The sequence below is a fragment of the Apiospora marii genome (genome assembly GCF_038362585.1).
Source record: "Apiospora marii strain CBS 49790 chromosome Unknown utg000004l_segment0_segment0, whole genome shotgun sequence".
Lineage (NCBI taxonomy): Eukaryota > Fungi > Ascomycota > Sordariomycetes > Amphisphaeriales > Apiosporaceae > Apiospora > Apiospora marii.
In genome coordinates this window covers 1,595,101-1,620,179 of record NW_027117375.1, presented here as the reverse complement: position 1 = coordinate 1,620,179, position 25,079 = coordinate 1,595,101, and the positions used below count along the sequence as shown (strand labels likewise).

Here is a 25,079-nt window from a genome sequence, read left to right as displayed (position 1 = left end):
GGCCCGGAAGATCCCAGCTTGCGGCTCAAGTCTGTCAAAGCAATGGGCCCCAGACCGAGGCTTGGCTTGTTTCTATCTATCGGCCCTTGTGCTGTAACGGCACTGCGTTGGGTGACGACTTTGCATCTCTTGGCCGAAGAAGGCTTTGGCGGCTCCATCCCAACCCTTTCGTCTAGACCTTCAGGTTTTTCCATCTGACAAGTGTATGATCTTCAATTAGTGAGATGAGCGTCCAATCCTCGTCGATCAATGCCGCCACTTGAGCCACCCATATCCCAGAATGTCATTGAGCTGGTTTGATGTTTCGAACGCTTCTGAATCACCTCCCTGATGGGGGGACCATCTCGCGACTTGGCAGAAACCGCCATTCGTTTCTTTCTATATAATGCCTCCGCCCCGGCACTCGAGGGCCTCAAATATAGTCCATCACCAACAGGTTCAACCATCTCCAACCACTCATTCCAGCTTACCCTTCGTTCCCGAGTAGATCTCGACTCTTTGTTGCCTTCTTCCAAGTTCCGTGAACTTGTTCCATTCACTCCCGTACATCTCAATCGTTGCAGCCGCCAGCCGGTTTTGATCTCTCTTTCAACCTCACACACAAACCCTTCTTTCCCGGCTTAGTAAACCAAACACACGCTCAAAATGAAGTTCAACTCAGTCCTCGTCGCCCTCTTCGCGGCTTCCTCCGTGTCTGCTGCTGCTATCAGACTTGACGCCCGCCAAACTGGTCTGGAGATTCGCCAGAACAACAACAACAACAACAACCAGAACAACCAGAACAAGAACCAGGGCAACAACCAGCAGCAGAACAACAACCAGGGCAACAACCAGCAGCAGGGCAACAACCAGCAGAACAACAACCAGCAGGGCAACCAACAGAACCAGAACCAGGGCAACAATGGTGAGTAATCCCCAATTCATTATCAGCTATCATCGTTCAGGAAAGCACTGGTTAACATAATTCAAGGCAACGCTGCCAACAACGGCAACGCCAACAACGGCAACGCCAATGCCAACAACGGCAACGCCAATGCCAACAACGGCAACGCCAATGCCAACAACGGCAACGCCAACGCCGGTAACGGCAACGCTGCAGGAGGCGCAGGAGGAGCGGCCGCCGGTGGCGCAGCGGACTTTGGTAAGCGACTTTCGGGGTTTATTCTTACCTGATTCAGTGTTTATTCCACGTTATCCCAGTGTCTCACGAGGGAAGAGGAACCGGTTATTCGAGAAATTTCCATTATTCCCTCGAGACATCCTGTTCCCTCCAAAAAGAGTAAATGCTAACGCCGAGAGTCGATAGGATCGTGCTCGCCAAAAATGGACTTCCAGCTCGGACGTGCCAACCGCAAAGCGACTGAGGGAACCTTCCTTCCCAGCGACCCTGCTATCGCAGCCAACCAGTCTGATGCCCTGAACCCCAACATCAGTAAGTGATTTTCGGTGTTCATTCCATATATTGCATTTGCTTCCCTTCTGGGGCATCCTGTTCATCCGAAAAGATTAAATACTAACGCCGAGGGTCGATAGTCACCAACCGCATCTGCGATGACCTGACGAACATCTGTGGCGCGAACGCCGCGGCCAAGGCTCTCTGCAAGCAGGCACAGGCCACGGTCCAGGGTCTCGGCACCAAGGATGCTTCGACTGCCGATGCCTTCAACCAGGCTCTCGGCTTCTAAGCAACTCGACGAGAACTGATAAAGCTGGCGTGTGGCCGAACATCTCCCTATGAACGGGAAATACGGATAGGGGAAAGGGGAGGAGAGAGAGAAAAAGACCACTAGCGTGACTCTAATCTGATGTGGCGCGTTAAGGATAATTTTTTGTATACTGTAATTCAGTTGAGAACGCCCATCATCGTGCCGATCTGCTGTCGTGAGCGGCTAGGAATATAACGAGTTATGACCCAATTCATCCAAGGTGACAGGTCTGCTAGGGGGTTAGCAGCGCACCTGATGGGTCTCATCAATACCAATCAAACTTGGACCTCAAACTTCATGCAAAAAACGTGGCTGTGGGGCATGTGTTTTATCTCCAGGGAAGTGAGGTGTCGCGATGGATCAATGATGGATATTTCGGCAGTTGGTGCTAGTACTTGTAGTATTTGGTATCTGAGCCCTCCTGTGCATACTTACGATAGGTACAGCCGTACGCACTGTAGGCCTAGCCAGCGCGCTTCGACCACAAATGCTACCAAGCTTCCATCATATGGGGTACAGTACATATGTTTTGGGGCGTACAAGTGAGGCACCATCAACTACTGCCATTAGCAAGATACTGTTGTTCGTTGTGGGTTTTGGAATACAGTCAGTTGTACACTACCGCCGGCAAGGATTTGCATTGGCCGTGTGATGAAGACCACGTGCCGACCACTTGCCACGAGCGACAGGATGGGCGCGCCCACCGAGGGAGCAATGTTGGTTCGCAACTTTTACGTGTGATCCCGAATGGACGGTGCGAATGGATCGATTTGGGGGCCCATTATTCAATGATGAGATGGGAAGAATTGTTCAAGAAGAACCGTGCAAAGTCAGGAGCATCGCCATCCAATAACTGAAGGTTTGCTATCTTGCGATTCGCTTTCACGTGGTGCGGTGGCTCCATGGTCGTGGCGATCTCAATCAACCCTTGCGAATACTGGGGAGACAAAAACTCAAATGCGCTTTGATCAAATGCAACGACGCCGTACCATCGCGCCCTCCTGACATGATGAGGTTGCTTTATATATTTGCCGTTTTATGGTTCGTGTTCTGTTCGTCTCTTCGTCCCCGCCTGCCAGCCGCCGTAAGGGAACAGAGACTCCGGCGCGGGCGGCGGAGGTGGCGGGCGAAGCGGGCAAACGACGTGTGCTGTGGTTTCTTCAATGTTACCTTGTCAAACCGTAAAAGAGGGCGGAAAAGAGGAACATCGGACTGTGGAGGCTCGAGTTGTGAGTGCTCTCGTGCTTGGTGCTCTCGCCTGCTTGGCCTTCTAAGCGAGCTTTTTTTTGGTGTGGGAACAAAGCGGTGGTGTAGTGGGGCTCAGGCAAGCAGCAAGGGCTTTTTGGACTTTTTGGGCCTCTTGGGCCTTTTGGGTTTTAATGAGTGAGCAGCAACTGGATCACCAGATTTTTCTGACCGGACGACTGCGCCAGACAACAACGTCAAGAAATCCTGCACCGGCTGCCTCTGCCGCCGGCAGGACAGGGGCATTTCGCAGTCCTCAGTTTCAACCCAGTTTGTCAATGTTTTGTTTCTAGTGTTCTGCACCGCATCCTTGATTGCGGAGGCTACATACTATAACTGAAGCATTTCGAATCGGAGCTAGAAGGCGTGGTAGAACGAAGAGAGACCAAATAGTAGTAGGTACCTACTGCTCGGCTGCCGGAAAACCCTATTGGACTGGTCGGGTCTATTGGGGGCTCCCCTGCTAATAGCCCTCAATCCCTGGGAGATCCTAAGCGGACCACTTAGATGGAGTGCCGTTGCTCTGGGCTCTCAATCACATCCATCACCTTGTCTCTCCCCCCCTTGTCACTTCACTCAAGCTAAGCCAAGGCCGGCTATCTCGCCCGTGGCAGGCGATCCCGACCGGAATGCAAGCAGCACTTGGCTGGAGGTTTCAAGAGAAGCAAGAGGTGGGCGAAAACAGAAAATGCAACTCGCTTGTCGCGTGATAAAGATGACGAACCTCGAGCTACTGCGAGGAATAGTAACAGGTACAACCGCCGCGCCTGCTTTGGTGCTGACCCGCCGGCAATACCCGACGCCGTCTTCGAGTCCGGCGTCTTACCTTCTACAAAGGGTCTTTTGATCTTGACAGCCGAATACCTAAGCACGCTTGTTTCAACTGACACCGTCGCTAGTCGAGTCCCGTAGTGAAACGATCGAGGCTATCTTCAAGTGCTATCTGGATATTGCGGAGGAAGCGTTATAAAACCTTTTTCTGTTCTTGCGCCGCCAAGAATCCATCAATCAACCCGCGATCTGTGTGTGCCGTCGTCGTTCCTTGCCTTAGCTTGTCTGGATTCGCAACTTCGTTTCGTGTCATACTCATCAACAACTATTTCTCGAGCTTTGCAGCTGACACACTGATAATAGACCGAATGCCTGACTTATTCGCAGAGCACCCAAAATCAAGATGAACCAACACTGCAAGGCAAAGTACATGTAGGTACTCCCGTCGGCAGCCCCCCTGTCCGACGCTTACCATAACTGGCGACGGCGACTTTGACTGGGCAATTTCACATTTTGTAACGTCACTCTCGAGTGCGCTGCTCCGCTCTTCAACCACTCGAGACCACTCTCCCACGCAACGCCTACAGGCACTAAGAGAGCGAACCATGCACTCATCTCTGCTCATCTTTGCCCATCGAGGTTTTCCGGTTCCGCTTCTGGAACTCCACTCGCTATGCCTGGCCTACCTGGCCCAGAACCCTGGCCTACTGCTACTACTACCTACCTGGTGCCTGGCTTCCGGAGGCCCCACGAGTCTTGCCTAGGGTATACCGGTGTGTCAAGTACATGCCGTGGTCTACTACTAGGATGGTTGTAGCTCCCGACCCATACTTAGACGGACTGCCACCAGGCTAGCTAGCCTACTTGCCTCGCTTGCCTACGATATATGCAAGGTCAAGATGAGTAAAGCATCTCCTCACAGATGCGGCAACAGCCAGAGCAGATCTCCAGTCTTTCTGTCGACCCACCAGGGCAGACAACCGATTCCTGGACAAGACATGGCTGCATGGCTCAGCTTGCGTTACCACAGAGTCCGACTGTGCGGGCTCTCCGCAGCCCCTGGAGTCTACCTACTGACCAGGTTGGTTCGGCTGCTTTAATATGAATGAGGCGCCCTGCTCCCTTATGCACAAGCTCTTTCTCAGCCATGCTTTAAGTCTTGTCTTATGCTAGTCGTTCGTTACCATAACCATTGCTCTCCCTATATCGTGTTTGTTTAGATGAGAGCGGTGGTTCTTCATACTTCTTTTCTTTTTTCCTAGGCCCTTGTGTCATATCGACCACACACGAGAGACAAGCCAGCCAGCGGCGACTCGACGAGGCCGACAACGAGGATATTACGGAAACTTGGATGACGTCTAAGGGACCAACGACTCGCGAGATACCGGAGCAACTCGCACCCCGAAAGGCAACCAGAACGAACCGACCCTCAGGATGCGGTTCTCAGCCTTCGTAGCACTGGCTGCACTTGCCGTGCAGTCTACCGTGGCAGTAAAGTTGGGCACCGTCGCGGCAGCCAAGGCTGAAACCGTCGAGGTCCCTCCCCTTTGCGGCGTAAGTGAGCCTGGCAGTTTCTTCACAAACTCAGAGTCATTGTCACTTGACCGTGTTCTTCCATTCGTCCACAGGCACCTCGGCTGACCTAATCTCATGTACACAGTTAGCATGTATCAAATCGACATTGGTCGAGACAAAGTTATGCGCACCAGACAACCATACCTGTATATGCACCAACGCTCCGTTGAACCAAGCGATAGAGCTGTGCGTTACAACACATTGCTCGATCAAGGACGCATTACGTGAGTAACTTTGCCCATGTCACAAAGCCTTGGACGACCTGGACTGACCTCCTCTCTCCCAGTCACGAAAAGGTTCTCTACCCATGATTGCGGAATCCCGGGCAAGGACCGGACCGCGCTCGTCTGGATCGTGGGAGTCACCTTCGGCGCCGTCGGTCTCGCTGCGTTCTTTCTTCGCTGCATAGCCCGACTCTACGTTGGAACACATGCCTGGGGCCTCGACGACTGGTTTATGTGCGCCGCGGTGGTACGTCTCTTCTTCCCTACGGCCCCCCTTCGACATCGGGAGATCAGCCGTCATCCATTCTTGTCGGGAAGTCGCCGATTTGCTAACGTTTGATTACCGCTTGACAGGCCTTGATGGTACCACTTTGTGTCATCTCAATTCCTTGTGGGTCATCCCCCTTCCCGGACTTTTGTGAGACGCACTATAGCATGATGCTATAAGATTAGAACACAGGCTGACCAAGCAATCACAGTGTCTGACCATGGTCTCGGTTTGGACATGTGGAATGTCTCGTTCGAAGGCATCAACGATATTCTTTTCGTGAGTTGTCTTGGACTTTCACCACCTTCCTCCAAAGCCCCACTGGGGGCCGACTGGAGGATGGGGGGCGAAGATAGTGCAGAGAGTTGCGTTACTGACTGGTCTCGTCTATTCTAGCTGTACTACTGGGATGAGATGATCTACATTACGTCTCTCGCTCTCACAAAGGTCTCCATCTTATGCTTCTACCTGAAGGTCTTCCCAGCCCGGTCGTTCCGGAACGTCGCGTTCGTCCTCATCGGGCTGAACCTGGTGTATGCCCTCACCTACGATTTCATGCTGGCGTTCCAGTGCCAACCGATCGATGGCGCCTGGTTGTTCTGGGACGGCGAATACAAGGCCAAGTGCATCAGCATCAACGTCCTCGGCTGGTCGGCAGCTGGCGTCAACATCGTGCTGGATCTGGCCACCATCATCCTGCCGCTGCCCCAGCTCTTTCAGCTCTCCATGTCGCTCAAGAAGAAGGCCCAGATCGTGCTCATGTTCGCTGTTGGATTCTTCGTCACCTTTGTTAGCATCATCCGGTTGCGGTCCTTGATCGAATTCGGCACGACGCAAAATGTCACTCGTAAGTGCAGATCCTCGAGGGGAACCCCTATCTTCTAGTCCCTACCCCCTATCCCCTATCCCCTATCCCCTATCCCCTTACACCAACTATACCAGCAGACACTAATGAAACTCGAACCTGCACAGAGGACTACGTCGAAGTCGGATACTGGTCAACCATCGAGGTGCCCGTGGGCATCATCTGCGCCTGCATGCCGGCAATCCGCTCCCTCTTCAGTCTGGTGTTCCCAAAAGTGTTCGGGACGACACACGCCAACAAGTCGAGCTACGCGCTCAACAGCTTTTCCCCGGCCTCCAAGTTGTCGTCCACGAACAGGCTCAAGAGCCAGGGGGCTACAAGCAGCAGCGGGGGCACCCAAATCAAGGTGAAGCAGGAGTGGACCGTCATGAGCAACCCGGCCAGCAACGAGAGCGACGAGCACCTCGTGGGCTTCGACCGACAGATCGAGGCCGACAGCAACGGGCCCACGCGAAAGATGACGCTGCAGCGCCAGCAATCCTCCCCCTGGCAGGATGACGAGAAGACGCCGAGGGAGACGAGCAGCAGCCGAGAGTTTTGATTGGTTTAGGTTTTTCTTCTTCTTGATACCATTTGTTTCTTACGACCAATTATTATTTCTGCAACCGCTGCTGCGGACCTCCTTTCACAAGCGTCACTCGCTGTCGGCAAAAAGGGTTCAACTTATGGGGTTTCACGGGGGCAAATGGCGTTTAAGTCTCGGATCACATGGATGGATTATGGCAGGCATGACAACACAACGACAGGCCGGGCTGGTCGCTACCAAACACATTCGCTTTCTTCAAAATGTACATTTTAACACCCTCCACCTGGGAAAACGTAGCTACGATAGATATACAGCAGCATCGCAGTGTTCAACTCACACACCAATGCACGGCTTTGACCGGCGCCCCCATTGTTAGGTACTAGTGGCCCACCATAGACCCCAACCTCAGGCTCGGTAGCAGTAGGTAGCATTGGCAGCAGTTCGTCTTTTCCTGACGTTTGGCTTCAATCCGAACAACTGTTGAGCTCGGACGATGTCACTGCAACCATATGTAGTACTTAGTAGGCGAATGGCAGCTTCAACGGCCAAAGCGTCGTTGGGGCGGGATGTGGCCGGTCCAAATTCGATGCTACCTGCTTGGATTGTAGTGTAAGCACTACTCTGTGGCGCGGGTGGATTGGGTACTGGATTGAGCCATCGTGGTTCCATCGCGGTAATCCTGTTCCGGTACCTATATCCGCGATGAGATGCACCGAGCCCCCCTGCAGTAATAACAGCCACCGAAATCCGGAATGCCGGATCTTGTTCAACTTCTTCCCGGCCCTCCCTCCCGTCCTTTTACCCCCCTGCCTCGCATGCCCCCTGCTCTTTTCCGATATCCCTGGACATGAAACATATTCACGGATGCTCCACTGATGACTGGTGGAGAGCTGCAACTTCTTGGCGGCTCGCTGGCACCTGCCAATGTCAGGCACGATAGGCAGTGGGCAGAGTCGGGCACAAAGGCCGGCCCAATCTCGCTACCGAGGGTACATCTCCAGCTGTTCGGACGGTTCAACCAGATCAATTGATCTCTGGATCTTGGCGGCTCGTGTTGACCTGTCTGTACCTGCTGCTCCGCTCATCAGTCAAGACTTATCAAGCATTTTCTTACATGCATGAGATTTGCTTATACGATTGCTTATTAGGAGCCGCCCGCATAGGCTCTTCTTGGCTCTAATTTTACGATCCTCTTCCCCCAGTCGCCTTGCAATCGTGGTACGATTTTCTATCGGGCGGCCCCCCTCTCGAGACTTTTTAACGATTGATCCTGGAGTATCCTAGTTTGTTGCCTCTTTAGGACCCACCTGCAGTTATAGTGAGGTACTCCCATACATATCCCCTTGAATGCCATAACGCTGCTTTCCGTACAATACTTTCAATAAATGATCAACGCGACCGTGCGAAACCGGGTAAGGAGTTTAGACCAATAAGAAACGAAGAATAAGAGGCGGAACGTCTAAAAAGCATTGTCCACTACACTAAATTATCCCTGGTCCGTACAGTACGTTATTTTTGGTGGAAAGCAGCGTTATGGCATTCAAGGGGATACCTACATTACTTCCACGCCCACGTACAGTGCATTCCGGTCTCTCCGTCGCGACTCACTATGTCGCGCCGTTTATCATATATCACTTTCTTACTAACGTAAACCTTTTCCCGAGATTTTTTTTTATTTCCTTCTGCGGACGTGCAAAGCGAGGGCAATAGCAAACAAGCATCTACCATCTTATCTTCCCTACACGATAGGGCAAAAAGCAAAAGAAGACGAACGTCTACCTAGATTTCTAATATCAACAACGTCTTTTCCCACTCCTCCCTTCTACTCTAGACTCGTTTCGCAATGCCAACTAACCGCTCGCTAACCCACTTACTTTGGCCAACTGCCGTCCACTACCCCTGTTACTGCCCTCGCCGCCGTCCTTCTTACGTTATTGACGCCTGTCCTTGCCCGTTAGCTTGCGCCAGAGCTTCTCGGACTGCGGCATGTCGCCGACCGCCCGGCCGTCCGCCACCTTCTGCTTGAACTCGGCGTAGGGGTCCTCGCCCCGCGCCACAGCCTCCTCGCGACGCTTCTTGGCCGCCGCGTAGAATTCGTCGTCGTGGCGCTCCGCGTTGGCGCTGGCCACGGCCCACGCGCCGCCCATGGGCGCCGCTGAAGCAGTTGCGGGCATTTTGAGATTGGATTCGACGTGTATCTTTGTGTGGAGCGACAAGGCGTGAGTAGGCTTGCTGTCGTGCGGCGCAAGATCCTAGATCCCAGGTGGCTGGCTGAACGTCGTCTTGTGTGTGTGTGTATGTGTGTGGATAAGAGCTAGTGCTAAGTGGTGTAGTTTCGGCGTTATGCTTGACTGTTTACTCTTCCTATGCCGAAAAATGCGGTCAGTGTCATTGCCAAAGCGTGCGATGGTCTCTTGGATATCGCTACGAGCTGGGCGCTTTCAAGCTATATACATGTCATGTTTGTTGTAGTAAACATATATGCCTCCTTCTAACCGGGAGGCGTAGCATCGTCATGTGCTTCCAGCCGCAGCCTAACGCCGTCTTCTACCGGCTTGGCAGAAATCGCAGCCATCCGTCTCCCCGCCTCCCCGTCCCTGTTTTCTACTTGCGGCCTCCACCTTGTGCCAAGAATGAGGCGCCCCGGCGTGAAGCGCCGTTCAACGGGTTTCTTCGCTCGGGACATGCAGAACATATGGTCCAGCCAGAAGTCCAACCAACGTGGTCCGCTTATCACAACACTGGCACGCGGTCGAAACGTGGCCCCCGAGGTTACAATGTACATATATGCTCGAGAAAAAGAATTCTGGGGTTGAGAGGAAGCGGGGGAATGCCGGCATGCGTCGGCCGAATTATAGCACCTTGACGCTCGACAGTCGGGCGACTCCCGCTCCCAATGCCCGTCAAGCCCAGTTCTTATACTGGACCACGACTTTACTTAATTAGATGCCCTGAATTGATGGGTCGATGCGACCAGCGTCGCGTCCACAGTACAGTGAGTTTCTACGATAAGCGGACGCACTGTACTTTAGCCGGAGGAGTCGTCTTTAGATGATACACCCAGTTGTGGACCAAATCTGTCTACCGAGCTATGTGGCACCTGGTTCGTGATACTTCACTGCCGTGTCTGGCTCCAGAAGGCCCCCTTCTATCGGCCCCTTCCAGGACCCATCTCTAACGGTCTCTAGCAGCGCGGCTCATCGTTGTCTAGATCTCGGCTCTTTGTGCCCACCCTCCCGTGTATGCGTGTGTGTATGACGCCAGCCGACATGTTATTCATTTCTCGCACGTGGGCCAGGTGGGCTTCTGCAGTGTATCTGAAGTCTGGTCTGCCGCGCCTGTCTGGCTGGCGCAACCGTTCCGATCAGTCTGGTTTAGACCGTGTCCGTTGAGCTAATCCACACTCAAGTACCAAATACCCTGACGATGTGACGAGGATGGGACAAGAGGGTCATACAATACCAATGTTTCTGGCCAAAACCACAACTCAACTGCTTGTAAGCTCCCAGAATCACAATCTACCAAGCCCCGACGGGCCCGGCCTGGAACACACTTCACACGAATAGTCGTGCGATCCTGACCAGAAACAACACAAACGTATAGGCTTGGAACAGGTACTGACAGGAAGGGTGTCGTAATACACATACACAACTTTTATTGCACCTCTTGCACTTGTGGTATCCGCTATGGCAGACGAGAAACTATGATTGTCTACGCCCCCTGAGAAACAATAAACATTGCAATGAACGCCATGATGATGCTGACTACCCGACCGAAACCAGAGTGCCACATGCCTAAACAAGTTCCTCAAAACGCCTGAAATGCCAGAAAGAAGACCCTAACTCTCCTTTTGGAGCTGCTCTGCCTTCTTGCCGGTTTTCTTGCTCTTCGACTTCGACTTCTTCTCCGGCTTCGCCTCCTTCTTTTCTTTCTTATCTTTGTTCTTCTGCTTCTTATCTCCCTGCTCCTTGGCTTCGGGGGCTGTACCATAGCCGTCCTGCCCTTGCGAAGCCTGCACCGACTCTGCAGTCTTCATTGATGCCTCTGATCCCTGAGATCCCACTGGCGTGGACAAATCCTATTTGCCTCGACTAATCATGGGGAGTGGGATGGGAGTCGTCGAGAGCTTCTTAGCCGTCTCGGCCGATTGAGCCGCATCCTTCTTGCTCTTGGCCTTTTGCGAAGTGCTAGGAGCCTTGGAAGGGGTGCTGGTCGAGAGAGATGCCGAAGACTGGGGAGCCGGGACCGGGGTGGACTTCGGAGCCTTCGAAGCCTTTGCCTTCGAAGCTGCAGTCTTAGTGCGTTTGGCAGTCTTCTCGTTCTCGCTGCTCTCTTCACTGCTGGAAGTGCTATCACTGCTGTCGTCCTTGGCCGGCTGCTTACGTTTGCTGCCAACAGTTGCCGCGGCCGACTTGGTGGTCTTGGCCTTGGATGACGAAGCCGACTTAGGGGGCGGGGCGTCGGCCATGTCTACATCTGAGTCACTGCCCGACGAAGAGCTGTCCGAGGGGCTCGATTGCTTGGCGCGAGTTGCTTGTGTCTTTGCCTGTGCTGTGGCTGTGGCAGCAACCTTGGGCGTGGGAACGCCGATGGGCATGAATCGAGGCCGGAGGTTCGGGGGCTGCTCTCTGGCGGGTCTGGTCTGGCGCACATAGTCTTCTGTAGCCGTCGCGCTGACACTGCTATCACCGCCGAACTCTGCAATGCGACGAAGGTGGACGACCGAATCAACGGCGCTTTTGGCTGTAGACTGATGTTAGGTACAGATAGATATAATTTGCATCATGGTTCGGGACTTACGTTGCTTGTACTGGTCTCCCGCCTTGCCTGGGATCACCAGTTGGATCTGGGTACTGGTGGTATACGGCTCAAGATCGATACCATAGGCATCGCCAGCATGCTGCAGCAATGGGCCGCCGGACTGGGCCTTGCTCAGGTCGATTTCCATATCCTTCAAGACAGTGATGGGCAACGAAGCAGGTGCGGTGAAGTACCAGACCTGCTTTCCTTCCAGGTTGGACTTGCTCAGGTAGTCTACGATTTCTTTGTCGGGGTTCTCAGACGAAGCCTTGCGAATCATGAAATCAGAATTGTTGATCCATGCAGGTCGGCCACTGAGATGTGCATTAGTTAACAGCCTTAGGAGGTTGCGGGGGTTAAAATCTGCTTACCCATCGTTCTTCGACTGGACTTCAGCATCAGCTCGTTTCGCCTTCTTCGGAGCTACCGTAGTCTGGGGCTTGTCTACCGCCATATCATCGGCGGCTTCTTCATCATCGTCCGACTCGGAATCGCTCGAAGTATCGTCATCCTTGGCGGCGCTAGCCTTGGACGTTTGCGCAGGCTTCGCCGCAGGCTTCGCGGCAGGTTTGGAGGGCGTAGCTTTCGACTTCTGAGCCGCGACCTTGGCACCGGCTTCCTCGTCTTCGCTCGACTCTTCGCTAGATTCTTCGCTCGATTCCTCGCTTGACTCGGCCTCCTTGGCAGAAGCCTTTGCCGCAGCTGGCTTGGGCGCGCTCTTGGAGGTCACCTTTGCGTCGCTTTTAGGCGTGGGCTTGGTCTTTTCTGCCTCTGATTTTGATTCAGAGTCGGAGTCGGAGCCAGAGCCAGAGTCGGAGCTGGTACCCGAGCTGGTCTCGGCAGTCTTCTTCTTGGCGGCTGCGGCTGTTGAGGGCTTCGCGGCGACCCCGTTGACCTTGGCGTCCTTCTTGGTAGCAGGCGCTTTCTGGAACTTGTTGCGCAGAGCCTCGAGCTTCTCCTCGCCGTCGCTACCAGAGTCGCTGCTGTCCTCGTCGGAGCTATCGTCGGAATCCATAGCCATGCTGGCAGTCTTGGGGGCTTGGGCACGCGTTTGCGAAGTGGCAGCTTTAGCGACCTTGGAGCCCTTGATGTCTTTGGCCATCTTGCTCAGCGAGCCAAGGGCACTTTTGGGAGCCATAGCTAAGGCTGGTAATTGGATCGAGTGGGATCTCGGCGATTGAAGGGGCCTCTGTCGACAATGCGCACTTTATTTGCGTCGTCGCGAGGAACTGTGGGGGATGAAGCTTTGCGACGAGAATATGAGATGCAAGCCAAGCTCCGCCGAAAATAAATTTTTGGATGCTCCAATTCGTCGCGTTCAATTGGCGACTACGCGTTTTAAGTGAACAATCCAGGGTCCACTACGGAAAACGGCCTGCGCCGAATAAACTTTCAAGTGCCCTGTATTCACCAACCACCTGTACCATTCATTACTCAGTAACGGTTTCTTCACTTGTTTCTCACATCTGATCAGAACTTATGAGCATGGCTTTATTGGTTAGGTAAGGTATGCTTTATTATTATGTAGGCTATGGAAGTATTGTTTGCAACAAACCGGGCTTTGATAGGATCAGTGATGTGGCTAAGCATGATGGGAATCTGCAGTGGCAGACCTGCTGGATTCCGACAAAGCCCCACTGTCTACACTTAATTTTTGCTGGATAATAGATGCAGGAACTTGGGTTGGTTTATCCAACCACTGGATACACCTGTATTTTATACCTGGCTGACATCCATTGGATGTAGACCTCCCCAAAGCCTATTGCCATAAGACATCGGAATCAATAGCTTCTTGTCCACCAGTGTCAACAATTATTCGATTGACAGTGGGTTTGCTATGGCTACGAACAAAAGGCGTAAGCTGGAAACTGTGGAACAGCCACCAGGTAATGATGATTCTCATCTCATGTTGCACCCTTATTACATAGGTGCCGGTTGACTAATACTATGTTTCAGCCCTAAGTGCGTACGCGAGGCTGCGACAAGCAAGACTCGCAGCAGCAGCAGCAGCAGCAGCAGCAGCAGCAGAAGCAGCAGCGTCACTCGAGTCAGACAGTCCCGAAGCCGCTTCTATTACGCCCACTGCAACTGCCACCTCTGAAGCGGAGGGACAAACGACTGAGAAAAGCTCTCGCCGTAGTAGTAAGAGGCGCCCAAAGTCTCCCCAAAAGCAGGCATCAGTGCCAGCAGAGGAGAATGGCGAGAACTTCAGGGATAATCAGGACGACGCGGCCGGCACATGGACGCCGTACGAGGCTCCTCCGTCTGGGGTAGCCACCAACGCAGAAGCTATCACGCCAGAGAAGCACTCACTGGCGATCCGCCTATCTAGTTTTCAACCGACTAAAGCCAACCTCAAGAAGAAGGCTGGAAAGCTTTATTTGCAACTGTCTGGTGGGGAGGTAAGATGCCCTTGAACCCTTTATATGTATATTGCGCTGATGAAGTTAGCGTCTTGTTATACTCGGCAACTATGGTGTTCGAGTTGTTTCTGGCGAGGTCACTCTTAACGGCGCTTTGCTGAAAGCTGCAGCAGACAAGACTCACTGGGTTTGCGCCCCGCAATGCTATGCGTTGCCCGTCTTGCGATGTACTGACGAGGCCGCTATCGAATTGGCGCCTCACCCAGCCGCCGAAAATCTCGGGAAGATGGGTAGGCTGTCTCCCCTCTTTCGGCGCATATGGAATGACGAGGCCGTGGCAGAGACGAAGGGCAGGGGCAAACAGTCTCAATCAACGTTTGAACTTGTAAGGATACACAAGATGCAAAGCACGAACTGGCATCTAACAGGTTTTTTAATAGCTCCTTACTTCTGACGACGTGCCCAAAAAGGCCACGTTATTCGACTTGGTGTCGCCCCCGGAATGGAATCGCAAAATTGACGGATTGATGGCTGCATCGCGATCGAAGCCGGTGTCTGTTATGGTCACTGGCCCCAAATCATCAGGCAAATCGACTTTCGGAAGGCTGCTGACCAATAATCTCCTCACCTACTACTCTACCGGCTCGAAAAGGAGACACGCTCATGGCATCGCAGTGTTGGATTTAGATCCAGGCCAACCAGAGTACTGCATTGCAGGACAGATTGGGCTGGTGCATGTCACTGAACCGCTACTTGGGCCGTCTTTCTGCCGGCCCCTTGCCGGATCTGGCGTCAACATCTTACGGTCTCATACGCTGGCTTCAATGTCGCCAGCATCAGACACAAGTCTTTACGTCGTAGCCGCTATCGATCTATTTAACCACTACCGGAACCGGCTGGGCAACTGCCCCCTGATTATCAATACGGCTGGCTGGGTGCAAGGCATAGGGCTCGATCTCCTCACATCGCTCGTCGACTCATTGCGACCAACCGACCTGGTTTATATGGCGAATGGTCCTGTTGATATCGTGAGAAGTCTCCAAGAAAGCATGCAGCAAGGCACATTCACGCAGCTCCCCTCGCAAACGTCACAGAACACCTCGAGGACTGCGGCACAATTACGGACTATGCAGACGATGTCTTACTTTCATGCTGAAAGCCAGAGCAAGCCAGGCAATGCTCCGAACGCCCGCGCTACATGGAATCTTAACCCCTTAACGATGGTTGCCCCGTGGCAGATCAGATACTCTGGCCCATCCCGAGGGATCATGGGAATCATGTGCTACGGCTATCAGACACCGCCCAGCCTGTTGGCCGATGCTATCAATGGGACGGTTCTAGCTGTTGTCGAAATCGAAAGCCCAATGGCATTCCGATACGGGCTCTCCGAAGATGCGATGGACCTAGATTCCTCGTATGAGTCCCAGCCGCCTCCCGAAAGTCCAAGCCCAACTACAGTGGCCACCCCTGAAGGCCTCCCGTTCATTAATGTCGCAACCACATTAGATCCGAAGTATTCGCAGACTATCGGGCTCGCTCTAGTCCGGGGCGTTGATGTTGACAACAACATCATCCAGATCCTCACGCCCATCTCGGAGGAGAAGATTGAAGAGGTCAACGAGAAGGGAGGTCAGATTGTGCTTGTTAGTGGCAAGTTCGATCCTCCGAGCTGGGCATACACCGAGGATTTGTACTATGGTTCTCGTACCGAATCCACGGGCGAGAATGGCAGCGGGGATGTTATGGAGGTGGAAGATGACGAAGAGCTCAATACTCCTTTCGTCGAGGAGGAGCAGCAAGAAGAGGTCAATCTAGTGTCGACATCCACGCCTTGGATCGAAGTCTTGCGAGGCGCCGAAAAGAGAGGTGCGGCTTCCAAGATGTGGAGGGTGCGACGGGATCTTGGGCGGACAGGAGCAACCGGCGATTGATGAAGTTGATCATGCTGGATCAACCACGGATTCCAGTCGCGGATATTCAATAAATTGAACTTTTTCTGCCCACTGCTACAGAACTGCATCGCGAAATCCGTAGGGCAAAATAGTTCTCACTGCAAGTCCGCACGGCTGTGTATCGGCTGGGGATAATCTGACAAGTCTTGTTTGGCAGAGAGACGGTGTTGATCTGTTGGCTACATATCCTACGGTGCCGTGTTGCCTGACCGCCATGCTAGAGGAATCCAACCAGTCAGGGGGCCAGCGCAGCCCACCCGGCCACTCCAAAGGCCTCATTCAGGGTTGCTAACAATGTAGTTTGAAGCTAGTCGTCAACAGCTCCATAGATTGTTGTTCACTGCTTCAACTCAGGAATTGGGGGCAGCTGCATGAACATATGATGTTTGCCGTAGCGGCCTCTCGCCTTTATCAGGTAGTCCCGACAGGAAGTGGACCTTGGACTTGGAACGCGGAGTTGATCTTGATATGTAGCGTGACTTACACAAGCGTCTCGAGAGTGGAACTGGCAGATTGCTTCACGAGATTATCGTCCCATTTCTTCTCACTACTGAGTGTGCAACTCTCTACTCACCGGTTTTTAGCAACGGCGGCGCACAAGGGGAAATCATTTATCCAGAGGTAGCGCCACCTGACATGAAGCAGACTACATACATTTGTACATAACCTACAGCAACCCCAATTGGTCATATCATTTCTGAATGCAGCAAGGAGGCAGGCTCTGTTGGGTGAGCAGATGGGTCAATCGGGCTTAGGCCGATTTCCATTGCAGTTAAGGCCGTCGCGCTCTTCTCGCAGTCATATAGGGTGGGTGTACACAACCAATATGGCCGGCAGTCCAAGCCGGCCGGAACATGTCGGAGGGGGCCCCAACAAGTTGGTGGACGTTCGCCCAGACATTTCCCCATACCCCAGCCAACCTGTGTCTCCTCTACTATTTTAACCCATGTTTTCTCCAGCAATTGTCCCGTAATGAGATCCAGTTTTGCAGCGGGTCTGGGCGGGCACGACCGACAAAAGGTTTTTCTTCTCCCAATTGCTACAGGTATTTTGCCTCCCCACCACCACAAGTCGTTCGTCGCGTAACGGATGATGGAGAGGCACGGGTGCCAAGACGCCGAGGAAGGGCCTGCTGGCTCGTCGCTGATTGGCGAGTTGAGATTTCCCAACGGGGCCTTGGGGCCTTGATACCACGGCCTCCAGCTCCCGCCCCACGGCAGCTGGGCCTCCCAGTAATCCAGTAGCCTCCCCCGCGGGTTGAGGGCCGTCTTTGCTCTTGACGGAGGCTTAATTGTGGAAGCCAAGGCGGGGGAAGCATGGGCAGAACATGGGCAAAGCATGGGCAAGGCATGGGCAAGGCAGCGCAGGGTGGTACCGCGCAACTAGTTCGCTCCCTCCGGCCTTGGACTAGAGCACCTGGCTAGCCTCCAACCCCGTCATACGTGACATGGCCCTGGTTGTTTCCCTACCGTCTTCCGTCTTCCGTCTTCCACCTCCATGTCCTTGCTATGCATATGTATATAAGAATGTCCTTACCCACCCCCGGATCACCACGTCCCAGCTAGTTCCTCTTTTCGTGCGTGACACCTTCCCACACCAAGCCCCGAGAGAATTATCTGCTCGGTGTCAGGCGGGCTCCTCTTTCTCTCTCTCTCTCCCTCTCGCTCTCGTTACTGTTGCTGCCCTCCATCATGGCCGACGATGATATATCCAGGGCCGCCCCGTTGCCCGACCCCAGCCACAAGCGGAGGGAAGAGCAGCTGGAGCAGATGCCCGACCTGGACCCCAACCTGCCCTTTGCTCACGCCCGCAGGATGGACCCGGCTCATCGCGTGCGCGTGGAGAAATCGCTTAAGCGCAAGCTCGACGCCCGCTGCGGCCTCTTTGTCATCATCTATATCATGAACTACCTGGACAGGAACAACATCGCGGCCGCCCGGCTCAAGGGTCTGCAGGACGATCTGAAACTCGACGACGCGCAGTACTCGACATGTCTGTCCATCTTGTATGTGGGCTACATTCTGATGCAGGTCCCGAGTAACATGTTCATCAACCGCATCTCGCGCCCGTCACTGTATCTGTCTGGTGTCATGCTTCTGTGGGGCCTGATTTCGACTCTTTCCGGGGTGGCCAATAACTTCACCGACATGGTGGTCATCCGGTTCTTTTTGGGTTTCGTCGAGGTACGTATCTACAACCAATCACGAGCATCTTACACCCACAAGGAAATCGAGAGATCTAACATTGAGCGACATGTAGGCTGCTTTCCTGCCCGGAGCTTTGATGATTCTGTCCAAGTGGTATACACGCAAAGAGTTGACAACGCGTAATGCTATTCTCTTCTGCGGCAACCTCATCTCCAACGCCTTCTCGGCGCTTGTGGGTGCCGGTGTCTTGTCCAACATGGAAGGCACACTGGGACACGCCGCGTGGCGATGGCTCTTCTGGATCGAAGGTAAGACTATTTATCGCAATGGCTAGGGTCTTCCCGAATCGATGGTTATAAGTTTCAATGGAAATTTGACGAAATTGACTGACTCCAACGCTGATAGGGGCTGTTACCATGATGGTCGCCATCACCGCGGGATTCGTCCTGCCAGATCTCCCACACAACACTCGGGGCTTCACGGCCGAGGAGCTGGACATTGCGCAGCTTCGTATGATCGAGGACGTGGGTGAGAAGGACGAGGACACCGCGAGCAGGGCGCCTTCGGCGGTCTCTTCATGGCTCTGAAGGACTACAAGATGTACCTCATGAGCTTGACCTTTACTGCCTACGTTGTGGGTCTCTCGTTCAACGCCTTCTTCGTAAGTCCCCATTATCTCTTACATCGGCTGTGACATACATGCATGCGTATACGGTATAGTGCTGACCATGTGTAAAGCCTACTCTTACCAAGACACTCGGCTACAGCTACGTGCCGACGCTGCTCATGAGTGCACCTCCGTGGGTCTTCTCATGTATCGTGTCCCTGTTTGTTGCCCACCATTCCGACAGCACCGGCGAGAAGGTAAGCCTGTCCAAACCTAACTTTTATTTATCCATAACCAAATAACTAACCCGGAAACAGTTTTGGCACATCACTGGCCCCATCTGCGGCGGCCTGGTTGGCTTCATCATCAGCATGTCGACCAACAACGTGGTGGCGCGCTACATTGCGCTGTTCCTGCAGGCGAGCTCGTACGCCGGCTTCATCGTCTTCTACTCGTGGATCAGCTCGTCATTCCCGCGGCCGCCGGCCAAGCGCGCCGTCGCCCTGGCTTTCATCAACGCCTTCTCGCAGCTCGGCAACATCGCGGGCTCCTACGTCTGGGGTCTGTCCGAGAACGGCTACCGCAAGAGCTACGGCATCGTGACGGCCATGTTCGGCATCACCATCGTCGGCTGCTTCGGCTTCCGCATCATCCTCGGCCGCCTCAACGCCCGCCTCGAGCTCGCCGAGCGGTCCGGCGCTGCCACGCAGACCGACGCCGCCACGCAGCAGGAGATCATCGAGAGCGAGGACGAGGCGCTGCGGATGCGCAAGGGGTTCAGGTATCTGATCTAAAGGGGTGAGGGGAGATGCAGCAGTACATATGTACATATCATCACGCAAATATCAGGAATTGTTACGGCTTTACGAGCATACGTTACCACTAGTTCGTGCATGGCATCTCTGCTTGACTTCATTTGAAATCTATCACTCATCATATCCCATCATCATTCAGGGCCCCTTTTTCAGGATCTGGCCACTTGGGTCAAATGTTACTTGACCGTAGTTGGTATAGGAAGAGTGATGATATCCATACAGCTGAAAAATAATAATCCACTAAGCGGCAATTGTGGCGAGAAGCGCCGATATAAGCCCAATGGGCCGTATGAGTGGCAACGAAAAGATAAACGGCAACAAGCAAAGTAGGGTATCGCGTTGCAACCTAGAACATACATGTACATTTGATCCATTCCTCGGTTGTACATTCCTCAGTTGTACAGAAGAACGGGATGTACCAGCCCGCATAACCCCTCAAAATAAGTTTATATATACACAAATGTGACAATAGATCGGAGATCGGCCAGGTGGAAGATGGTAAAGCCAAGCACGCGAGCCAATGTAGTTATTCGAATTGTGCAGACGCTCCGACCGGTTCTATCGGTCAAGAGCTTGGCTTTGGCACTAAAGTAGAGTGTCAGCTGCGTTGTAGACCGTCTACGCCACGGTGATCACAAGCAGTAAAGTGCACATATGAGAGAGAACGCGGTGATATGAGGTTACTGCACTTACCATATTCCAATAAACACCCCTCTTCTTCAGCAGCTCGGCGTGGTTGCCCTGCTCGAGCACCTTGCCCTCGCCGAGGACGAAGATGACGTCGGCGTTCTGGACGGTGGCGAGGCGGTGGGCGACGACGACCATGGTGCGGCCCGAAGCGGCGCGCTCGAAGGCCTTCTGGACGAGCTTCTCGCTCTCCGAGTCGAGGCTGCTGGTGGCCTCGTCGAGCAGCAGGACGTCGGGGCGGCGGACGAGGGCGCGCGCGATGCTGAGGCGCTGCCTCTGCCCGCCCGAGAGCGAGACGCCCTTGCTGCCGACCTCGGTACCGTAGCCGTCGGGCAGCGAGACGACAAAGTCGTGGATGCTGGCGTCGCGGCAGGCGGCGTGCAGCGCGGCGTCCCCGACAGCGTCAGCGTCGACGCCCAGCAGGATGTTCTCCCGCAGCGTGCCCTGGAAGATGTTGGGCTCCTGCGCCACCAGCGACAGGTGCCGGCGGTACTCGTAGATGTTGAGGCCCGCGATGTCGACGCCGTTGGCCAGCACCTGCCCGCGCTCCGGGTCGTAGAAGCGCTCGAGGAGCGACACGATGGACGTCTTGCCGCAACCCGAGGCGCCGACGAGCGCGGCGAACTGGCCCTTCTCGATGGTGATGTTGAGCCCCTTGAAGATGGACACGTTGCGGGTCGGGTACTTGAAGTGGACGTCGCGCAACTCGATCTTGACGCCGCCCTCGGTGTCGGGGATGCTCCTCGGCTTCTCCGTGCCGGTGGGCATGGCCCCGAGGGCATCTGTTTCCTGCGTGTGCCGGATACTCAGGATTCGGTTGGCGGCAGCCGAAGCCTGTGCGGCATTGGGTCCGAAACTGAACCCCTGGCCAGCGCCCTCCCCGCCCGATATCGCCGCCATGTAACAGACAAAGAAGTTGACGGCCTGGTACTCTCCCGAGGCAAGAAGGCGCCCGCCGTACCAGAATATCAGGGCAGAGCAGCCCAAGCCCAAGCTGTCGGACAGAGCAAAGATCAGCGTCGACCACCTCGCCTTCTTGTACGCCCTGGCCACATGACCATTCAGCAACTTGTCGTATCGGGCAGTAATCGTGTCTTCCAAGGTCATGGAAGCGACGGTACGGAACGCGCCGATAGCCTCGGCGGCGAACTTGGAGCTCTCGGCGAAGACGGCCGCGTTCATCTTCTCGAACTCCAGCTCGTACCGCAGCCGGAAGTAGCCAGCCGCGATTCCCAGCGGCATCGTGACAAACATGGCGACCAGCGCCAGCTTCCAGCCGAACGCGTACGAGATGGCCAGACAGCCAATGACGGTGAAAGCGGAGTTGAAGACCATGGCCATGTTGGCCCCCAGCATCTCCTCGAGCTGTTTCGGGTCGCTCCCGACCCGCGCCGTCAGCGTCCCGGTCGAGTTGTCCTCCCCGTCAAAGAAGGCAATCCGCTGGTACAGGAGGTTCTCAAAGTACTGTTTGCGGTACGTCGACGAGATGTGCGCCGCGAGCCAGGTTGTGATGAAGAAGAGCAGGAAGTTGAAGAAGCCGACGCCGATGGCGAGCACCGTCCACATGAGGGACCAAAACCTGGCTTCGGAAAGGAACTTATCCAAGTCAAAGGCATACTGAAAGACCACAATGACCTGCGCGAACAGATAGGCCTGCAAGGGCGTGGCAACGGCCGTGCACATGGAGAAGACGATGGCGAGGACGTACAGGGGGATTCGGCTGCGCTGCTCGTAAAGCAAGCGGCCAAAGCTGCCAACGAAACCCTTCGGCTTGTATCCGGGAGCATGCTCGACGATGTTGGGACCAATCGAAGCCGCGCTTTTCTCTCGGCTGAGGACTGTCGCGATATCTTCTTCCTCGGGCTCATCCGAATCGCTCGAGTCTGTGGGATCGCCTAGAGAAAGCTGCTGCGCATGTACCAACCCGTAGTACACACCCTTTTCGTTTTCAAGAAGGCCGTCATGCGTACCTTGCTCCACGACCTTTCCCTTCTGCAAGACCACTATCGTGTCGGCTTTCTTGATAGTCGATAATCTGTGGGCAATCGTGATGGTTGTGCGCCCCTGCGAGACCCGGTCAAGAGCCGCCTGGACGATGCGTTCGCCCCTCACGTCAATAGCAGAGGTGGCTTCGTCCAGGATCAGGATCTTCGGCTTCTTGATGACGGCCCTCGCAATGCTGATCCTCTGGCGTTGGCCACCGGAGAGCTTCGCCCCGCCGTCTCCGACGATCGTGCTGTACCCATCGGGGAGTCGATCAATGAACTCGTCTGCGAAAGACTCTTTGCAAGCTTCGATGATGAGTTCGCGTCTGCGCTCCTCGCTCTGGCCGTCCAGCGGAGAGCCGATCAAGCCATAGCCGACATTATTGTATATGGTGTCGTTAAAGAGAAACGGTTCCTGCTGCACTAATCCGATCTGGGAGCGCCACCAATTTGTGTCAACTTGATCGAGCTCGCAGCCGGCAGTCGAGATGGAACCTTTCAGTTCCACGGGGGGTCCAACGTCTTCGGCATTCTCATCCGACGACGGCAAGCTGGCTTCGGCGCCAGCTCCCTCTTTCTCCTTGTCCATGCTTTTATCTTTATTGTTCTTCTTCTTTTTGGCATCCTCCTTCTTAGGCTCGATGGCTTTGGCAATGATGTGCTGATCACGCAAAGTATACCATTTCTCCACCAGCCCGACGACGGTGCTCTTACCAGATCCCGATGGCCCGACAATGGCCGTGAGCTTTCCGGCTTGTATCTTCAGATCAAGGCCATCTAGAACCTTGACGTGGGGTCGGCTGGGGTACGCGAAATCGACCCCCTTGAATTCGATGTCGGAGGCGGCCGAGACATCCGGGTCCCGCAAGTCGCCGCGAGGGGGGCTCGGGGCGTCGATGACGACAAAGAACTGGCACGCCGCCACCATGGCCTTGGAGATGGCCACCAACGGCGTCGAGACGCGCTCGAGGGAGATCGTCATCATCAGGACGGAGAACACCACGGTGACGATGTCCCCCACGTCGTTGAGCCGGCCTTCGGCGTAGGACTTGGTGCCGTACCAAAAGGCAATGGCGAACCCCGCGTACATGCCGAAGAAGACGAAGCCGAACTGCAGCGCCATCAACGGCGACATTCGGCGGCCGTGCCGTTTGGCCGCGTCGGCCCATACGTTGAAACGCTTCGCCATGCGCGTCTCGGCCCCGCAGGCGGCGATCATCCGGATGCTGCCGAAGGCTTCGCTGGCAATGGCGCTCGACCGCGTCTCGGCCTCGGTCTGCCTCGACTGGGCTTTGACGATGAAGGGGAGCAAGATGCTGACGGTTAGCAGGATGAACAGCACAATGGATGCCGTCACGAGCGTGACCGCCCAGTTGGTGACGAATGCCACCACGAGAGAGGCGACAATGGTGGACATGAACTCGATGAAGGTGCTGAGCTTCTCGCTGATCCCAAGCTGCAGCGTGTTGGCCGTGGTCGTGATGGTGCCGGCGGCAGCGCCCGGTGCCATCGAGTCCAGGACGTGGATAGTCTGGCCGAACAGGCATCGGAGGAAGTGCAGGCGTATCGCGGCGGACATGCGGATCCCTATCATGCGTACCGAGAACTGTTATAGCTGTCAGTAGCTATGCCCCGTTTCCCTGGAGTCAACGACCTTCCGACCGAGTCTTACCTTGCTTATGTAATGCAGCCCCCATCGTGCAATGAAGAGACCAAATATATAAAGTCTTTATAGTAATGTCAGCTTTTCACGCCTTCTTATACGATACGAGTCGAGCCGAACCTACGCAAACTTGTTAAGAGTCGACTCGAACTCGGTTCGAGACTGAGGTTCGCCCTGCCCGGAAAAGCTATTAAAAGTGCCGACGAGTCTGCCTATTCTTATGGGTTAGCAAAAACCACCCGCATACAAGCTGATTCATAGCTGTGGCAAGTAGAGTAGTAATAGGAGTAAGAGTCGTACCAAAGATGACGTTCATCAGTGGCATCGTAACGCCAGTGCCTATTGCTGCCAATGCGCCCATGGCCATGAGTGGGAAGTCCCATCTCTTTGCGTAGGTGAATATACGCTGCGCAGCCAGTCAGTTAGCCAGGACTCCGGTTGCACCAGTAGAGTTAAAGAGCGCTCACGATATAATCTTGAAGCTTGGCTTCTCTTTCCGGTTTCAACTTGGCGTCCTGGGCGGCCTTCTCTTCACTGCTCAAATTCACCGTTTCCATCGGGGCCCTCGTCTTTTCCGTGGCTCCCCCCGAGCGGACGCTATCCGGCTCCGTCGTGTTCTGCGGCATACCTGCATTACCCATTTCGGAAGGGAGCAACTATAACTGCAGGCGGCTCTCAAAGCAGACGCTGAGGGCTGGTGGGGTGCAAATACTCAGTTACAGTCAAAGTAGACTTCCAATGTCAAGTTCGACGGTTAAGCCATGATGAGCCAGAACCAGAAGCCACAGGCTAAAAATAAGAACACGAGAGTATATGGATGGTAAGTTTGCAGGTGGGATGGAGGGATAAGGTTGGAATCGATGATGAATTGGAGATGCTC

At 54.3% G+C, this 25,079-nt stretch overlaps 8 protein-coding genes across 8 annotated transcripts; 5 read left to right on the top strand and 3 right to left on the bottom strand.

Moving 5' to 3' along the window:
* Positions 1 to 645: 645 nt before the first annotated feature.
* PG985_006453 (uncharacterized protein) lies at positions 646 to 2,052 on the top strand (the record flags this gene model as incomplete). The annotated part of the gene is made up of 3 exons (XM_066826222.1): positions 646 to 904; positions 971 to 1,081; positions 2,045 to 2,052. 3 exons carry the CDS (start codon positions 646 to 648, stop codon positions 2,050 to 2,052), a joined length of 378 nt encoding a protein of 125 aa, XP_066685829.1.
* A 3,104-nt stretch (positions 2,053 to 5,156) lies between these two features.
* PG985_006452 (CFEM domain protein) lies at positions 5,157 to 7,195 on the top strand (the record flags this gene model as incomplete). Its single annotated transcript, XM_066826221.1, has 7 exons — positions 5,157 to 5,276; positions 5,383 to 5,521; positions 5,584 to 5,768; positions 5,876 to 5,939; positions 6,001 to 6,068; positions 6,186 to 6,636; positions 6,762 to 7,195. The coding sequence occupies 7 exons, from the start codon at positions 5,157 to 5,159 to the stop codon at positions 7,193 to 7,195; spliced, it is 1,461 nt and encodes a 486-aa protein (XP_066685828.1).
* Positions 7,196 to 9,111: 1,916 nt separating this feature from the next.
* Positions 9,112 to 9,354, bottom strand: PG985_006451 (uncharacterized protein; the record flags this gene model as incomplete). The annotated part of the gene is made up of 1 exon (XM_066826220.1): positions 9,112 to 9,354. One exon carries the CDS (start codon positions 9,352 to 9,354, stop codon positions 9,112 to 9,114), a length of 243 nt encoding a protein of 80 aa, XP_066685827.1.
* Positions 9,355 to 11,018: 1,664 nt separating this feature from the next.
* Positions 11,019 to 13,118, bottom strand: PG985_006450 (uncharacterized protein; the record flags this gene model as incomplete). Its single annotated transcript, XM_066826219.1, has 4 exons — positions 11,019 to 11,224; positions 11,273 to 11,923; positions 11,981 to 12,294; positions 12,352 to 13,118. The coding sequence occupies 4 exons, from the start codon at positions 13,116 to 13,118 to the stop codon at positions 11,019 to 11,021; spliced, it is 1,938 nt and encodes a 645-aa protein (XP_066685826.1).
* Positions 13,119 to 13,817: 699 nt separating this feature from the next.
* PG985_006449 (uncharacterized protein) lies at positions 13,818 to 16,274 on the top strand (the record flags this gene model as incomplete). The annotated part of the gene is made up of 4 exons (XM_066826218.1): positions 13,818 to 13,866; positions 13,937 to 14,382; positions 14,432 to 14,728; positions 14,784 to 16,274. 4 exons carry the CDS (start codon positions 13,818 to 13,820, stop codon positions 16,272 to 16,274), a joined length of 2,283 nt encoding a protein of 760 aa, XP_066685825.1.
* Positions 16,275 to 17,986: 1,712 nt separating this feature from the next.
* On the top strand, positions 17,987 to 19,029 carry PG985_006448 (uncharacterized protein; the record flags this gene model as incomplete). The annotated part of the gene is made up of 3 exons (XM_066826217.1): positions 17,987 to 18,478; positions 18,555 to 18,750; positions 18,848 to 19,029. The coding sequence occupies 3 exons, from the start codon at positions 17,987 to 17,989 to the stop codon at positions 19,027 to 19,029; spliced, it is 870 nt and encodes a 289-aa protein (XP_066685824.1).
* Positions 19,030 to 19,040: 11 nt separating this feature from the next.
* On the top strand, positions 19,041 to 19,843 carry PG985_006447 (uncharacterized protein; the record flags this gene model as incomplete). The annotated part of the gene is made up of 3 exons (XM_066826216.1): positions 19,041 to 19,103; positions 19,181 to 19,306; positions 19,367 to 19,843. The coding sequence occupies 3 exons, from the start codon at positions 19,041 to 19,043 to the stop codon at positions 19,841 to 19,843; spliced, it is 666 nt and encodes a 221-aa protein (XP_066685823.1).
* A 579-nt stretch (positions 19,844 to 20,422) lies between these two features.
* On the bottom strand, positions 20,423 to 24,825 carry PG985_006446 (uncharacterized protein; the record flags this gene model as incomplete). The annotated part of the gene is made up of 6 exons (XM_066826215.1): positions 20,423 to 20,449; positions 20,558 to 24,142; positions 24,209 to 24,263; positions 24,324 to 24,411; positions 24,500 to 24,605; positions 24,667 to 24,825. 6 exons carry the CDS (start codon positions 24,823 to 24,825, stop codon positions 20,423 to 20,425), a joined length of 4,020 nt encoding a protein of 1,339 aa, XP_066685822.1.
* Between the last annotated feature and the right edge of the window lie 254 nt (positions 24,826 to 25,079).